We start from the raw sequence: 18,309 nt of genomic DNA, 5'->3' as shown, positions 1-18,309 counted from the left end.
AAATCTCCACAAAATACCACATAATGACAAAGTGAAAACATGATTTTGGAATTTTTTTTACAAATCCATTAAAAATGAAAATCTGAAAAGTCTTGCATCAATAAGTATTCGACCCCCTGAGTCAATACTTTGTAGAATTTCCTTTGACACCGATTACAGCTGCAAGTCTTTTTGAGTATGTCTGTATCAGTTTTGCACATCTGGATTTGGGGATTTTGTCCCATTCTTCCTTGCATATTTGCTCTAAAGCTCTCTCAAGTTGGATGGGGAGCGTCGGCGAACAGCAATCTTCAAGTCTTTCCACAGATTCTCAATGGGATTCAAGTCTGGCCTTTGGCTGGGCCACTCATGGACTTTCACGTTCTTGTTCTGAAGCCATTTCAGTGTTGCTTTGGCTGTTTGCTTGGGGTCATTGTCCTGTTGGAACGTAAATCTTCGCCGGAGTCTGAGGCCTTTTGTACTCTGAAGCAGGTTCTCCTCAAGGATTTGTCTGTACTTGGCTCTATTCATTGTTCCCTCTATCCTTACAAGTCTCCAGTCCCTGCTGCTGAAAAGCATCCCCATCGCATGATGCTGCCACCATCATGCTTCAGGTAGGGATGTTGTTAGATGGGTGATGAGCTGGGCTTGGTTTCTGTATTCAGGCAAAAGAGCTCAATTTTCATCTCATCAGACCACAGAATATTTCCCCTCATGCTCTCAGAGTCTTTCACATGCCTTTTTGCAAACTCCAGGCGTGCTGTCACGTGCCTTTTTCTCAAGAGGGCTTCCGTCTGGCCACTTTCCATAAAGCCTAGATTTGTGAAGTGCTGCAGAGATTTTGTCCTTCCGGCAGGTTCTCCCATCTCAGCCAAGGAGCTCTGTAGTTCTGTCAGAGAGTGGTCATTGGGTTCTTGGTCACCTCCCTGACTAAGGTCCTTCTTGCCCAGTTGCTAGGTTTGGTTGGATGGCCAGCTCAAGGAAGAGTCTGGGTGTTCCTTATTCTTTCCATTTCCTTATGATGGAGCTCACCGTGCTCTTAGGAACTTTGAACACTCGAGAAATTATTTTATACCCATCCCCAGATTTGTGCCTTCTCACAATTCTAGCTTGGAGTTTTATGGACATTTCCTTGGACTTCATGGTGGAGTTTCTGCTTTGATATGCACAGTCAACTGTGGGACCTCATACAGAAAGGTGTGTTTATTTCTAAATCATGTCCAGTCAATTAAATTGGCCACAGGTAGACTCCAATCATGTTGTAGACATCGCAAAGATGATCAAAGGAAATTGGATGCACCTGAGCTCAATTTGGAGTGTCATAGCAAAGGGGTTGAATACTTATTGACGCAACAGATTTCAGCTTTTCATTTTTAATTAATTTGTAAATACTTCTAAAATCATATTTTCACTTTGTCATTTTAGGATATTTTGTGGAGATCAGTGACAATTTTTTTTTTTTTATCCATTTTAAATTCAGGCTGTAACACAAAATGTGACAAAAATCGAGGGGTGCTCATATCTTCTGAAGGCACAGCACTATCAAAGGTACCCGGACAGCTTGCCAGGTCCCTCCTCCCACCCCACCCCTTCCCTCCCTCATCCTACACCTTCAACTGCCTCCTCACATCCCTTATCCTCCCTCCTCCCACCCCTCCCTCTGGACTACCACCCCACCCCTTCCCCTCCTTCCTCCAAATCCCCTTCCTCCAGACTCTCACCTCATCCCTCCCTTCAACAACCCCTCCCTACTCCCACCTCCTAACACTTCCCCTCCCTGTGGACTCACACCTAATCCCTTCCCATTCCTCCTCCTCCTTCCCCACCCCTCTCTTCCTCTTCTCACCCATCCCTATCCCTCCCTCCTCCCACCGCACATCTGTGTGAATACTTTCGAACACAACAAAATGTGACAAAAGTCGAGGGGTGTGAATACTTTCTGAAGGCACTCTATAGACATATACTGTAGAACCTCTTTTATCTGCAATAATCGGGACCAAGGGCGTTCTGGATAAACAATATTCCGGTTAAAGGATACCGTTGTCGTTAATGGATAAATTCATAGATTTAAAAAAGATAAAGTATTCTATAATAATAAAACATTGTACAGGGTGCGTCGTGACTGTCATGCAACCGCGCAAGTATTGCACGCGTGCTTATATGTAGAGTATATATATATATATATATATATATATATATATATATATATATATATATATATATATATATATATATATATATATATATATATAGTTACGGAAATGGCCCTTACTGGACTACTAAATATAGGATTAGCTCAGTTCCCCCATTAAATGCATGTATAGCTAGGTTGAGTGGTAAAAGGGACGTTACATGTGTGTCGGGAGGTGTAAAAGACTGTTTTTATGTTCGTACTGTGGTGGTGATACCAGAGATCACTCTTTTTCCTGTCCTCTACGGCCGATAGGCCCCGCCCAGTCGGCTGAGGGGGTGTGGCCTGGAGAGAGGGTGTGGCTAGAGGGAGGAAGTGACGCGAGGGGCGGAGCCTTTGGTCGGCAGTCGCCGAGAGAGACGGGCTCGTGGAACAAAGAGAGAAACGAGAAAAAAGGAGTTCTCAGTTTGGAAAACGGCAGTCGCTGAGAGAAGGGGTCCTCGTGTGTTGAAGCGAGCGAATGAAGGCTTCGTAAAGAGAATTGTGTGTGGAAAACAACAGTCGGGTTTTCGAGGTGTGCTCGGAGTGGCTTCAAAGCGAGAGAAACGAAGGCTTTTCGTGAAAAGGTTCGGTGTGTGGAAACTGTCGCTCTCGAGGCACGACGTGTTTTGGAAGCGAGCAAACGAAGGAGGGACAGTGTGGAATCTGCCGGTACAAAAACGGCAGTCGGCTTTGAGAGGCTGCCTGCACGTGGAGTCAACGATCGACTCGTATGGGGAGGTGATCGACAAGGTCGGCCTGCGTCTGGCCGTGGAGCCTCCGTCCTTACCTCACGGCTGGACACGTTGTCGATCCGCCTGGGGAGCTCGGCACCTCGATTTGGGCCTTGTCTGGTGCAGACACCAGGCCTGGATTTGTGTGCTGGACCTCGAGAGAGATCGGCTGAGGCCCATCGTCGACATTGCTTCCCAAGTTATGTCCATTTATTTACCAACCAATGACAAGACACATTGCTGCGTAGGCGTGGCCGATGGGGAATGGGCGCCATTTAGTTACCGTGGCGTCGGAGTGGCAATGGTCAATGGCAGCGAATGTCGTGGCAAGCAAAGACAGGGAGGTAAACTTGATTTTAATTTTGATTTTAATTAACTCTGTGTGTGTATCACAGCAGTTGTTACTTCAATGCAAGCGATAATTCGTGGAATGCATGTGAACATTCCGTACGGGCACGCACTACTTCCGGATAGTGATGACTTACTGTATTCTAATAATTTCTCGATTTCTTATGCGCATTTATAGATAAACACAATGCCCCAATCCAGTCGTCGTTTACGAGAGCGAAGGAAGGGCCTGTGTGGTTGTTGGGAAGTTTTTTGGGGTTTTTTTTTTGTTTTGGTTTGCACGTACGGCCACGCAGGAGTGAAGGAACGGCCTGTGTGGTTGTTGTTTCTGGCATGAGGTTTGAAAAAAAATTTTTTTTTTTTTGCACGTACGGCCACGCACGTACGGCCACGCACATATGGCCACGTACTAGTATTTAAACGTTCATGATAGACGCTCTCTAAAGGAACCCTCAATCCGAGGATGTGTAGAGGTGTTTAGTATTAAAGGAGATCCGGATCCTGTATATAAAAGAGCCGAGTCCTAAAGGTTTTGGCTTCACCAGAAGAACAAGAAGAACAACACAGAGGTCTGTTAGAGCCAGCGTTCGCTGCGCCAGATGCGGCTAACAAGAAGAACAACGCGGAGCTCTCTAAGACCTAGGTCACATTTGCTAGACAGCGAGGATACGGCGGCCGTACGCCCTCTGAATTGACAGAAACGTGCGGCGGCCGCAGAGAAACTGAGGTGGCCTTAGGGAGGCCCTACGCCGTTTGGCTATATTTTACAGGCCGTAGGGTCGCCGTGGAATTATAGCACGGAGTTATAACTTTTTTCCATTTCTATGTTCGCCGTAGCAATTCGACAAGCCAAACTATGACGTAGATGTGTTCCACGTCGACCGTACGTAGGGCGTATGGTGGGGTTGCGTTATTCGTGCGGCTGCCATAAGCTCTTCTCAATGAAAAATGAATTTTCCCAACCCCCAAAAATTACGGCGGCTGCACTATTTCCACGGTCGCCGTACGGCGGACTTGCGGTCTGGGTGACTACCTGTGGGCAACGCAGGGTCGACGTACGGTTCCCCTACGCCGGCCATGCACCTACGTACGACCTCCGAGGCAGTCTGCGTCGACCGTGCGCTACCGCTAGAGATCGGAGTATAGGTGTTTGCCTATACCGTGGTGCCCCCAGAATCCCAATTTAATTCGTTCCAGGAGGCTGTTCAGATTGCAAAAAGTTCGGATTCCAAAAATATTTTCCCAATAAGAAATAATGGAGTAAATTAATCCATTCGTGGACCCAAAGAAAACCCACTTTCAAGACACTTTAAACTGAAATTCCCCATGTTTAAGGTAAAATAGGATGAGTAAATGACCTTCGGTGGCGGTGTATTGTATGTAAACTGGTACGATCACCACATCCAAAGGTCTATACAGACTCGTGCTCCGGCCTGGGTTCCGATCGCTCGAGCACTCTGCGAGAGCGCTGCCCCCAGGACAGCTCATCAAACATGATGCCCGCAGAACCACAATCACTTTCATCAAACGCATCGGGCTGAGGTAATCATGCATATTCCAAATTACAACTGGTTTTGCTGTGAAATTCAATCCTTGCCCGACAGTCCCTCACACCACGTGATCGGATTGCTTTTTATCTTGCCAAAACGAAGTTTTTGCAAGATATGAGTCAGCTTGTATGTTTGTTTTTGTTTGTCTGTAATCACGTATAAAAAATTCTGCAGAGCACAGTTATCATTGGAAATCTTTGTAACTTCGCATATCAGAGGCCTATCGAGGTCCCTTTCAGGGCATAAAAATTTTGAAGGTCAAGGTCAAAGGTCAAGGTCACTTTGTCGCAAATCAGGGGAGTCGACGAAACCCTTATTTTTTGAGTAATTTTGATCGGATCGTCTTCAAACTTCATGGGAATATAGTTCATGGTCTGGCGCTCAGCTGATTAGTTTTTGGCGGCTATTGTCCTTGACCTTCATGGTTAGCGCCTGAGGTCAAACATATTTGACCCCAAGGTCAAATTTTCAAGTTTTAGGAACCATATCGTGTAGTACCTCAAATTGAACACCTCGATGAGTGCTTTCTATATATGTCAAGCTTGAGACATTATGACGTCATTTGGTGACATTATGAGGCAAACACATATTTTTCATGGTTACTCTGTAGAACGATTCTCATCGGAATCTCTCGTAGGCAGATATTCCTCAAGGAATCGCTCCTGGTGGATAGCAGCTCTGTTCACCTCAGTGTGACCTTAAGGAAGTCACATGTGGTCACCTTTTGGCAAGATGTATGGGCACTAGCAATTATAAAGTGGCCGCAGTATTTCCACGGTCACACAATGTACCAGTCACATATGTTTTTAGTGAGACGCTGCTCATAGAGAGCTCGGCGTTGAGCTTCTTCTTCCTCATCTTCTTCTTCTTCTTCGTCTTCTTCCTCCAAAACCTTAATCTCTTGTATATACACGATCCGGATCGTCTTAAATACCGAGCACATGTACACATCCTCACATAGACGGTGCCTTTTGAGAGCGTCCATCATGAAGTTTTAAATATATTTGGACATTTGCTTTAAAGTTTCGAAAAGTTGACGTTACTATTTAAAGATTATTCCATTTATCGTATTGTAATTTCGTAAATACACGATATATCGTAAATACGTAAATACATTATGACGGGTTTCGCTATTGGCTTAATGAAGACACATGACGAAATATCAGAAGTTGTTGTTGTTGTTTTTAAAAAAATATATATATATTTTTTTTAGCTGATAAAACCTTTAGATTTTGGTCGCTGCTCTTGGACACATTTGTCCTTGTTATTTTTCGGGTAGCCGCACGGCCTATTTATTAATTGTGGAGACCGAAAACATGGGTGTGCCGTACGGTCCTTGATTTGATGTCGCACGGTGACCTTAGGGCGTTCCTGCGGCGGCCATAGAATTTTCAAGGCGACCGCAGGGGGGACCCTAAGCCGAACGTGCGTCCAGACGGACGGTAACGAATGGGTTAATTTTTTTTTTTACCAGTTCTTTTGTTTCGGCTTGTCGAATTTCTACGGCGAACGTAGAAATGAAAAAAGTTATAACTCCGCGTTATAATTCCACGGCGACCTTACGACCTGTAAAATATAGCCATATGGCGTAGGGCCACCCTGAGGCCACCTCAGTTTCTCTGCAGCCGCCGCACGTTTCTATCAATTCAGAGGTACGGCCGCCGTATCCTTGCCGTAGAGCAAATATGACTGAGGCCTAAAGTATCGATCGACACACGAGATGCTTTCACGAGGACTTCCACCGACAAACTGAATGAACAAAGCGTGAAGATGCGGCTCAAACAGGTGGGGGAGACCCGTGAACAAACATGAACGTCACGTTGTGTTCGGTTTTTAAAAATGTATTAGGTTTTTAGGGCAAAATTTTCTCAAAAATTGTTCAGATTCCAATTTGTTCAAACAATGGGGTGTTCGGACTCTGGGGGCACCACGGTATATTATAGTTATAGTATATTCAGTTATATATATATATATATATATATATACTGGTATATATTTATTTCAGTAAAAAAAAGAACTGCTATATATACCCACTCGTTGCGGTCCGTCTGGCCGCACGTTCGCCTTAGGGCCCCCTGCGGTCGTCTTGTGGGCACCTTGCATCTGCCTAGAAAATTCTATGGCCACCGCAGCGACGCCCTAAGGTCACCGTGCGACATCAAATCAAAGACCGTACGGCACCCCCACGTTTTCGGTCTCCACAATTTATAAATACGCCATGTGGCTACCTGAAAAATAAAAACATATGCGACTGCTACATTGTGTGACCGTGGAAATACTGCGGCCGCCGTGTAATTGCAATTGGCCGCATATTTTGGAGACCCCACGGCCGCCTTGGCAAATGTGACCTTGGCCTTAGAGCCAGCGTTCGCTCCGCGAGACGTGGCTAAAAATACACATTCAAATATTTTCTTATTACTAATCATATACACTTATAGATTGGGGTGTCTTGCATTGTGGTGTATAACATGTTTCGATAACATTTTGAATTCCCCTCCTATAATTATGAAAATATCTCCACAATTGAAAGGGAAGTTACCACATAAGTCAAGAACAAATTTTCGCTTTACATTCAGTCTGAAAATGCCAACTGATATGACATACATGTGGGGTCATTGCATCCGTGCCTTTGCCTTGTACAATATTGAATTAGCTGAACTGTCGCTGGTAGTACCGCTCTAAGGCAACTATATCACCATTACGTAAATGTTAGCTTTGCTGCAAACTGGTGAGGAGTAACTTTCCTTTTCTGTGTTCAGATGCAAACTACTGCAGTCAATAAGTGTATTGCCAATAGCTGCGATTGCGAATTAATTTTAAGTTTATCTGCAGAAAAGTGTCTTAATATAACCTTTTCAAAGGCAATAATATATGATCGACCTCGGTTAACAATGCCACACATTGATCTGAACATTCTACCTAAGCAGTGCAACAACCATAATGTTTCCATGATCGGACTTGTTCTCTAAAGCATGAGCGATTTATCATCAACTTAGCTGTATTTGGTAGTATGGATCTATGACATGCTCATTAAAGAGTCTGACACAATCGATGAACTCTCAAGGAGCTCTCAGCATAATTTGCAGTGGATATGACACGTAATAAGTTTGGCAAGTCATCTTCTAGGATATCCCAATAGAACCTGCAATGGTCTGTTTCCCTCCCATGGTTGAAAGCCAAAGCTGAGTCCCAGGCGCAGTCTGCTGCAAAATGCTGTTGATGGTCGAATAGGGTGTGGACCAGAACCAAACTTGCACTGAAAGCAAGCTGTAGCTTCGCAGCCAGAATCCAGCAGGACCTGCCAACCATTGAAAGGTTTGTACATGGATATACAGGAAAACACCTCCCAGACTCGGAGCGGATGCTCTAAAATTCTAACCATTCCACCACCAAGTCTGGTCTTTAATCTCAACGAGTTTTTTTAGGCAATTCTGATGCCGTGTACAATCAAACACAGACGAGACATTTCAGTGGCATGCATGCTATCAACTGCCCTATCCTGCCACCCCTGGTACAAATGAGCTATGTACACATTATGGGGATTATGTTATATGATAATGCTTGGGAAATAAATATTCAATCGATTCTAAATTTGTGTTGAAGAAAACTTCTTTTTTTTTTTTAAATCTTTTTTCCTGAGATCGAGGCTAATTATATGATATGAAAAGGCGAAGCTTGTGGTTGGTATCAACATCAACACTTTAACATAGAAGTTGGTGCTTTCAGTCATACCTTGAGAATGTCCAGGCGTTGCAAAGCCAGTCGCAGAACAACGAGAAAGGGACATGGATTATTGGGAAGGCTGGCAGTGAGATCCGCTCCAGCTTCAATGAGGGTCTTCACAAGATGAACTGTGCCGACTTTCACAGCGACAAGAAGGGGCGACACTGGGTCGAGGTTTGGGTCCGCCCCGGCTGAGAGTAAAATGTCAACACAGTCCATGTATCCGCCATAGACAGCTGCAAAGAGTGCTGTGGCACGCCCATCTTCATAGCGCTCTGCCCGGTCTCTTGATAACATTGCATTTGGGACGTAACCTGCATCCAGCAAAAGGCGCAAGGCCTCTGCATGTCCATTTTCTGCAGCCAGGTAGACTGGACTAATTCCACTCTTCCTTACACAAGAACGACTTGTAAGCAGAAGGAGGAGTTGCAATAATCTGTGCATTTTGTGGAGGTGGTAGAATGTGGAAGGGAAAGACAAGACCAAAAATGTTACTTTTATTTCATACTAGCAAATACAACTTGTTGGGGTTGGAGAAGGAGAGAGGGAAGGCAGAGATGATGGAGGGAAGGCAGAGATGATGGAGGGAAGGGAGGGAAAGCTCAGCTGCATTAATCAAGATCCAACAAAGATAACAGCACAATTGCCGAGGGCGCGCTTTCCCGGTAAGGAGATCACGTGTTCTTAAGTAAACGGTTGTCAGACTGTGGACCCTGAATCATGTGGTCATGTTATCGGCGTTCGCGGTCGATGAATAACCCACCACGGCACAAAGTTATCCGTGTGCGTTATTCAAAAAACGTGATGAGTTCGATTCAGGAACTTAAATTTTGTAATTCTCCTTAGTTCAAGAGATTCTTGTGGTGATCGCATGTGCGGAAATGAAATAAAGTAACGAACACTGACATCTCCAGGTGTTTATAAGCAAAGCAATAACCCAGCAATTCGTAGCTATGATTAACAAGCATTTGATAATATGAGTGAGGAAAGTGGGAAAAAAAACTTTATTGTTAATAAATAGTTGCGGCCTGTTCCAAGTCAAGGCATGGTTGAGCAGGCCAAAAACCATGGCGGCTTCAGACCCCAGCGAGGTTACCTTGGATACGCCTTAAGACCCCAGAGACAGTGCTGATGGAGCTACAGCTCTGTACTATTTGGATGCACCAAATAAAGGATATAATTAAATAAGACCATCAATTATCTTCAAAAGGGGTGTTTTAATTAACCCAAACATCTAATTTTCACTCTTGCACTTCCTTGGAGTTTTTTTATTATGCATGCAAAGTTTCAGGCTGATAGGTTTCATTGTTTTGGAGTTATGGAGGAGACACATTGACTGACACACACGCACACACACACACACACACACACACACACACACACACACACACACACACACACACACACACACACACACACACTAATATCGATTGACACGATCATCTCACACATGTATTGTCGGGAACAAATCTGAGCACATGTTGCATTTGAAAGTTCAATCACTCTAGATTTCAAGAAAGCTGGTGGGGTATAGCTTCGAGGTATGTTAACTCACCTCTGAGATGTTTAACCTCGATTATAATATCGACCCAGCTATAAACTGCCAACCTGGTGTTTCACAGACAGGGAGAGGCATCAATAGGTGCCCCATCACTTCCGGTTCCGGTTTTGAGCGGCAAGAGGTCTCCTTCGGGGCTCCCTGCTGACATTCTCAAAGTTAAGTTCCGGTTGTTATTTGTCCCGTTTTAACTGTTTAATTTTCTCACCTACATGTTAATGTGTGTTCCTAGTTCGGTTTTGTTTCAAAAATCGTGCTATTTTGTGAGTATTTATGTCGACGTTCTCACCTGGTGTTTGAGGCCTAGTCCTAGGCTTGAGGCCTACCGGTTCCACTTGGTGTTCGATCGTTTTTTTTTTTTGTTTGTTTGTTTTTTCTCCCCATTACCTTCAATTTCTATCCTCCCCATTACCTTCAATTTTCATCCTCCCCACTTTCCAAATATCCCCCATTCTCCCAACTAATCTCTTTCTTATCTCAAAAAAAAAAAAATAAATAAAAAAAAAACCCAACAACAACAACAACAACAACCTTCTCCCGATTCTGCTACTTCTTCCTCTTAACTTCCTCCTCGTCTTCCTCGATTTCTTTTTTTTTTTTTTTACACTTCCATGACCTAATCTGTTGAACTCTCTCATACATTAATATTAACAACAAAAACGATCTTATAATGCTTCATCTTCCTCTCTCACACATGTGGTACTCTTTACTGTTTCACAATGCACTACTCTTCTGCTATTTTAACAGACTGCTCTCATTTCGACCTCTCCTTCATTCCTTGCCTAAAAATCCAACTATTACAGCGCTTCTTCTTCTCCATGCTCTGAATTCGCCTTCATTGCATCCATCAAGAATTGTGTTAAATCGTATATCTGACCTAAAAACTTTTAAAAACCACAGTTTGCCATGGATGCTCGCTTTCCATCAACCATTCTTTTTTCCAACTTCAGTGCCAACTCACCCCCTCACCCCTCACTCTCACTCTCAAAGCAACCATCCCACTCTTCTCCCCTCCAAGCCTCCCTCTCACCTCTTTCAAAAATTCCCCCTCACCTTTCTCCCACCTTTCATCCCCTCACTCTTCCTTCTCTAAGTTGCCCCCTCTCATCCACCAACCTGCCTCCCTCCACTGCCCTCTCACCTCCATCTCTTCACTCCACCTCCTCAAATCCTCAACTGCCATCTTCCTTGTCTCTTGTCCCCCTCTCTCACAGCACCACAGAGCCTTTTCTCCTCCCTCATTCGGCCCCTCCCCTCGCTATTCTGCAATACCCCACACCTCTTCAGCAACCCTCCTTACCTCCCCCTCGTCCCTCGTCCGACCCTCCCCCGCCCCCTCCACCTCCTGCACCAAAAGCCTCCTCCCCTACCTCTTCATTAAAAGTGTGGACCTCAAATATCCGGGGCCTTCGCTCAAACCTTTCAGATCTTTCCATGCAGGTTGCCACTGACAAACCAGACATTATCTGCCTAACAGAAACTTTCCTCTCCCAAGACGTGTCTGACTCCCCAAGTATCTCTCCCTGGTTACTCCCTCTTACGGTATGGACAGACCTGAGCCTCATCCTGGTGGAGGTGTTGCTCTCTTCATCAAAGACTCTATTCCTCACTCTCCCTGCACTGCTCTCACTCCCCACACCCCCAGGAATACCTCTGGCTTCGGCTTCCCCTCCACTCCCACCTCATGTTTATATGTGTACTGTACCGTCCACCGAACAGTGATGACTCCATCTACACCTCACTCTCCGAAAACATGGACCATCTTCTATCTTCTCATCCAAACTCTCTTCCTCTTATGTGGCGACTTCAATTGTCATCACGCCAGTTGGCTAGGTGTGGGTACCTCTCTCACCTGCCATGGGACATCAGCAAAAGCTTTCTGTGACTCATTGGGACTGACTCAATCGGTCAACTTCCCGACCCGGATCTCAACCAATGGTACTCCATCTCTTCTGGATCTGATTTTGACAAATTTCCCTGACAATATCTGCTGCTCTTCCTTCGCTCCAATTGGTTCTTCTGACCACGTCCTTATTAAAGTGGACATCTCTCTGGCTGTTATCAGAGAACCACCTCACCGCCGTCGAGTCTGGCATTTCACTCCTGCCGACTGGCAGGGTCTCCGAGCAGCCATCAAACTTACAGACTGGTCTCCTATCACTACTTTCTCAAACATCAACTCATCCTGGGAATTCTTTCAAAGAAACTTGCTCTCCCTCATGCACAGATTTATCCTCTCGTGTTCAGTTGTCTTACCCTTCCTCCCGCCCTTGGTTTACTGAAGCTTGTGGCGAGGCAGTTGTCCTGAAACAACTTGCCTTTGCCTCATGGAAAGCAAACCCAACTGAGGGCAATCTCAGTTCTTTCCACAAAGCTCGGAACAAGTGTGTATCTACCCTCAGGAGAGCCAGAAAACAACATCTTTCTCATCTCAAGTCTGAACTCTCAAACCTCTCTCCTCCTCAAAATCCTGGTGGCGAATCAAATCTGTTTCTGGTGTATGTTCCCCCTCCATCCCCTGCCTTACCTCAAATGGCCGCACTGCTGATTCCACACGTGATAAAGCTGAATGTCTAAACTCGGTGTTTGCAGCTAAATCTTGTGTCCCAAACCCATCACTATCTCTACCCACTTTACCCAGTCGCACCCAACTGTCCCTGGACTCTGTATCCTTTTCTCCTGACAAGGTGGGAGAGCTTGCTTTCAAACCTCGAGTCAGATTCTGCAACCGGTCCAGACGGCATCAGCCCACGTGTCCTCAAAGCCTGCTCTTCTGCTCTTGCTCACCCTCTCTCTGTTCTATTCACCCTCTCATTTTCCCAAGGTCATCTGCCATCTGCTTGGAAATCTGCTAACATCACTGCCCTGCATAAAAAGGTGCAAAACAGATCCCTGTAACTATAGACCAATCAGCCTTCTCCCAATCATCAGCAAGGTTATGGAATCCATCATCGCTTCAGACATGAAATCCTTCCTCTTTTCCAATGGCTTGATTTCCAATCATCAATTTGGTTTCAGACCAGGTCACTCTACCCTAGATATGCTGCTACTGCTCTCCCATCAATGGATGGAGGTCCTCAATGCCAGACAGGAAATCCGAGCCGTATCCCTGGACATATCACGTGCTTTGACACAGTCTGGCACCCTGCCCTACTCACCAAACTCTCTGCCCATGGTATTCAAGGCCATCTCCACTCATGGCTCGCAGACTTCCTCTCCTGTCGCAGTCAACGTGTGGCCCTAAATGGAGTTCTTTCATCCCCTCTTCCTGTGCAGGCTGGAGTTCCTCAAGGTAGCGTTCTGGGGCCGGTTCTTTGTCTGGTTTTCAGCAATGATCTCTCGGCCTCTCTGGAAAATCCTCTATTTCTCTTTGCCGATGACTCAACCCTCTGCCGTACCATCTGTCATCCCTCAGACCGGCAAGCAGCAGCTTCTTCGCTCACTGCAGATCTGGATAAAATCACAAACTGGTCCAACACGTGGAACATGTCTTTCAATCCAGACAAATCTCACACTCTCACTATGTCTCTTCGAAAGGACCGTTTACAAAACCCCCCATCCACTTTCTCAACAATCCTCTGGAAGAAGTCTTTTCTTTCAAGCTTCTGGGTCTCACTATCTGCCATGACCTTTCCTGGGAAAGTCACATTTCCAACCTTGCCTCAAAAGCCAGTCGCCGACTGGGAATCCTCCGTCGTGCAAAGTCCTTCCTCGGCCCTCTTGAGCTCCTGACCACTTACAAAGCTTTTGTCCGTAGCCTGATGGAGTACTGCTCTCCCCTCTGGGCTGGTGCTCCTGCCTCCCACCTTTCTCGACTTCACGCTGTCGAAACCAGGGCTTTTAAGATCATTGGCATCTCCCGCAATGAAGCTGGGTCTTTGGGCCTCTCACTCAATCACCGCAGGTTGGTCGGTGGTCTTCTGTCTTCTACCGACTCCTCTCCAGCCTTGCCCCCTGCTCTCTCTGCGATTTGTCCCAACCACATTTCCACAGGGCGCTCAAGGTCCGCTAACAACCCCTTCTGGTAAAACTACCAAAATCACGAATCACTGCTCATCTTCACTCTTTCATTCCTCTTTTTCCCGCCTTTGGAATAAACTTCCTCACTCTATTCTTTCCCATTCTTCCCTTCAGGCTTTCAAAACAGCTGTTCACCACCACCTTTATCTTCCCCATCCAAATCCTCGATCTTTTCTACCCCGATAATCCACCAAGCCCACTTCCTTCAATTCTCCAGCTTTCCTTCCTGAAAGTCCCTTTAATGTCCATCTTCCCTCGCCATGTTCCCCGTCCCATCCCCATCCCTCTCCCTTCCACAGTTCACCTGTGTCTGTTCCCCAATGTTTTGTCCCTTCCACTCCCGCCCTCTTGTCTCATGCCTCCTTGCTGTGAGTTGTGTGTCTGCTCTCATACGAGCCTCGACCAAGGTATACAAAAAAAAAAAAAAAAAAAAAAAAAAAAAAAAAAAAAATCCCTCAGATAAACGATAAATTGGATGTGTTGTCTATTGCTATTAGTTGGCAGAAGCTAAAGATCCTATAATTTATTTCACAAAGAGAAAACGAATTCTCACCAGTACCCTGGCCAAATCTAAATTCCTTCCCTAACCCTAACTGCATCAGCAGCACAACTGTGCTCCCAGCAATGATGCGGAAACCAGCAACCACATGCTGCACATGAAAATGATCACTTAAGACAGGACTTTTTTTTTTAACCTTTTTTTTTTTTAAGAATAAGAGTTGATATTTTATAGTAATAATCGAAATAAAGGTGTCAAATAAGTCTTACCTAATGTTTCCCTTGGCTGCAGAGATGTGTAAAGGCAGCAACATGTCCTTGGTAACCTTGTTCGTGTCAGCTCCAATTCTGAGAAGCACAGCAACTGTCTCAACATGTTCGTTCTTGCATGCCTCGTACAGAGCTGTAGCTCCATCATTTGCCTGAGTATCGATGTCAACTCCTAAGAGAGAACCAGGCACCTGTAGCCTGCATGCTTGTCCTTCAAATTGTTTCTTCCCAGCCCTATGAGTGTTGCATTTGTCATAATTTTATAAAATGCATGCAATTTCGAAATGGCCATTCACCTCACAAGGTTCATTGGGAAGGGTGGTTACAAATTTGTTTGTCATGTCATACATTTTTTTTTCCTGTGCATGGACTTTTGGCCATTTGGACCATATCTTTCCATTTGGACCATATCTTATGCACACCCTAATAAGTTTATCAACTTACTTCTGTGAAATGTGCAAGTTCTACTTTTACAATGAATGTAATCCAACTTGATATTTACATTTACTTATTGGCAAATACAACCCGTCGGGGAAGACGGGTTATATATTGGAGACCCCAAGGTTGTATATTGGAGGGAGGGGAAGTGAGGAGTGGGTGAAGAAGGGGAAGCTAAGAAGGGGAGAAGAGCGAGGAAAAGCGGTGGAGGTGGGGAGAGCAACACCTCGCAAAGTGTTAGGGAGAGAGAGAGAGAGAGAGAGAGAGAGAGAGAGAGAGAGAGAGAGAGAGAGAGAGAGAGAGAGAGAGAGAGAGAGAGAGAGAGAGAGAGAGAGAGAGAGAGAGAGAGAGAGAGAGAGAGAGAGAGAGAGAGAGAGAGAGAGAGAGAGAGAGAGAGAGAGAGAGAGAGAGAGAGAGAGAGAGAGAGAGAGAGAGAGAGAGAGAGAGAGAGAGAGAGAGAGAGAGAGAGAGAGAGAGAGAGAGAGAGAGAGAGAGAGAGAGAGAGAGAGAGAGAGAGAGAGAGAGAGAGAGAGAGAGAGAGAGAGAGAGAGAGAGAGAGAGAGAGAGAGAGAGAGAGAGAGAGAGAGAGAGAGAGAGAGAGAGAGAGAGAGAGAGAGAGAGGGGTGGGGTGGGAGGAGGAAAAAAAAAGTAAGGTGAGGGGTGGAGGTGGCATTAGCAGAGTGTGATAAGTTATGCTCAATGACCGAATACAAATAAAAAAAATTCTCATGTCAGAGTATCTGTACACACAATGACACAACAGAGTTTGTAATGTTAACCACAGGCACACCTGCAAAAACTTTGATATCCCAATTCGAGAAAATTTTGTGGAAACATGAACCAAAAGTATGGGCTGAAAACATGGAAGTACCACTCACGTATGACCTAATGATCCTATAGAGAGTGAACATCGAAAACAAAGCATTGCGACCAAACATTAAACTTTGGTACAAAAACGAGAGAAGGCATTGCAAAGTGAGGTGTTAATACCAGTGATTTTTGACTAAACAATGCAGAAATCATGAAAACGGCCAAATACCAAGACCTCAAAAATGAGGTGAAAAGATCCTGGAAACTGAAGAATGCCAAAGTTGTTCCAGTGATAGTTGGAGCTTTGGGAATGATGGCAAAGAACCTCACAGAGATATGAAAAACTATCCCTGGGAATATTATAACAAAGGAACTACATTTGGAAGCTGTTCGGGGGCTCAGCGATGATCCTGAAGGGAGTTCTCGGGACAAAACTTTGAGAACAGAAAACTTCACAGCTTCGTCCAAGAAATGTGACCCCTTACTGAAATGAAGGTGGATACTTTGAGCCCCCCCTGGGAGGACTCCATTCCACATTCTGAAACCCACATATGTAGATACCAATCAACGACACACACACACACACACACACACACACACACACACACACACACACACACACACACACACACACACACACACACACCGGAGGTGGGTACTGGATACTTTGAGATGTGGTAGATCCATGTTTCACCTTGTCAAACCCACCCACATGTGGAGCAAGCAGACAACAGCAACTTGCACGAATACACACACGTGTGCACAATGCACACACACAAACACACACTCATACAAAGGTGGAATGTGGATACCTCGAGACCTGGGAGGGCTCCATTCCACTTTCTGAAACCCCTATATGGAGACAACACACACACACACACACACACACACACACACACACACACACACACACACACACACACACACACACACACACACACACACACACACACACACACACACACACACACACACCTGGTCGGTCTCGGTTTCACCTCCTGAAACCCACCCACATGTGGAGACAGCAGGCAAAAGCAACTTGCACCTACACACGCATGTGCATGTGCTCGTACACCTCCTCCCCCCCCCCCCCACCCCCACATACGCAAACACACACACACGAATACTTTGAGACCTGGGAGCGCTCAATTTGCCTTCTTGAAACCCGCCGCAAATGTAGATACCAATCAACAACACACACTCTCTCACACACACACACACACACACACACACACACACACACACACACACACACACACACACACACACACACACACACACACACACACACACACACACACACACACACACACACACACACACACACAGCTTTTGTTCAGTATACTGAACATTTTTCATTTGAAGTTGCATGCTATACTGTCAGTCATTCATCTTTTGAATGGGGATGGGGATGAAGGGAAAGGGTGTTCTGGTGGGGGAGGGGCGGTCGTGTACGACCCCACACCCCATGGAAGCAAAGGCAGCATAGAAAGCAATCTTTACTTTTGGAGAAGGTTGGACTTCTTGGAGACAACCTGAGTGGTGCTGGAGAAGACTCAGATGTTTGGCCAATCCATGTTTCAAGGAAGTAGTTTCCCACTCACCCTTTATTGTGTGCTATTTCACTTGTATGATATACGACATTTTCTTAACACCCAAATGAGAATCTGAAATTTTTCCACACTCAACTTCAAATTTAAATTACATTCCTGACTCACTCTTGATGTTTTTTGTAATCCTGCAGCTTCATATGTGTTATCACATTTGGGCTCACTTAGATTTTCATGTTCATCACTTAATTTCACACACACACACACCACCACACACGACAGATCACACAGCCATGGTGTGACACTACCACTGATGATCTCTCCACTGACCAGCTGAGTAGAGGACACATAGGGTGTCTGGCTTCCCACATTGCGCTGCCACAAAGAATGGAGTGAGGCCGTAGGCATTACGACTTTCCAGACGGGCTCCTGCAGTGAGTAGGAGCCGAACGATGGAGGCAAAGTTTCGTGCAGCGGCTTCATGGAGCGCTGTCCACCCACGCTGGCAGCGGTGGTTGGGATCAGCACCACCATCCAGAAGTAGGGCAACTGCACTTTCTCGACCCATTTCACATGCTGTAACTCATGTGCAACACCAACAAGAAAAAGAGCAATCAGAGATTGCAGACCCTCGCTAGGACTTTTGTGTGGTGTTTGTGTA

The 18,309-nt window shown here is 45.5% G+C and overlaps 1 protein-coding gene across 4 annotated transcripts in view; it reads right to left on the bottom strand.

Moving 5' to 3' along the window:
- Positions 1-18,309, bottom strand: part of LOC147032158 (ankyrin repeat and SOCS box protein 2-like) — an 80,710-nt gene that overhangs the window by 11,055 nt on the left and 51,346 nt on the right. For all 4 annotated transcript variants that reach the window (XM_085869510.1, XM_085869508.1, XM_085869509.1 and 1 more), the window contains 4 exons: positions 17,979-18,224; positions 14,851-15,022; positions 8,514-8,940; positions 7,924-8,079 (listed from right to left, as the gene is read on the bottom strand). In XM_085869510.1, coding sequence (XP_085725636.1) covers positions 7,924-8,079; positions 8,514-8,940; positions 14,851-15,022; positions 17,979-18,224 — 1,001 coding nt within the window. The remainder of the gene's footprint in view (positions 1-7,923; positions 8,080-8,513; positions 8,941-14,850; positions 15,023-17,978; positions 18,225-18,309) is intronic.

Source organism: Eptatretus burgeri, chromosome 2, assembly GCF_056783735.1.
Source record: "Eptatretus burgeri isolate ZD-2024b chromosome 2, Ebu_testis_v1, whole genome shotgun sequence".
NCBI lineage: Eukaryota > Metazoa > Chordata > Myxini > Myxiniformes > Myxinidae > Eptatretus > Eptatretus burgeri.
The sequence above is the reverse complement of the archived record's forward strand: the minus strand, read 5'-3'. Positions and strand labels throughout refer to the sequence as shown.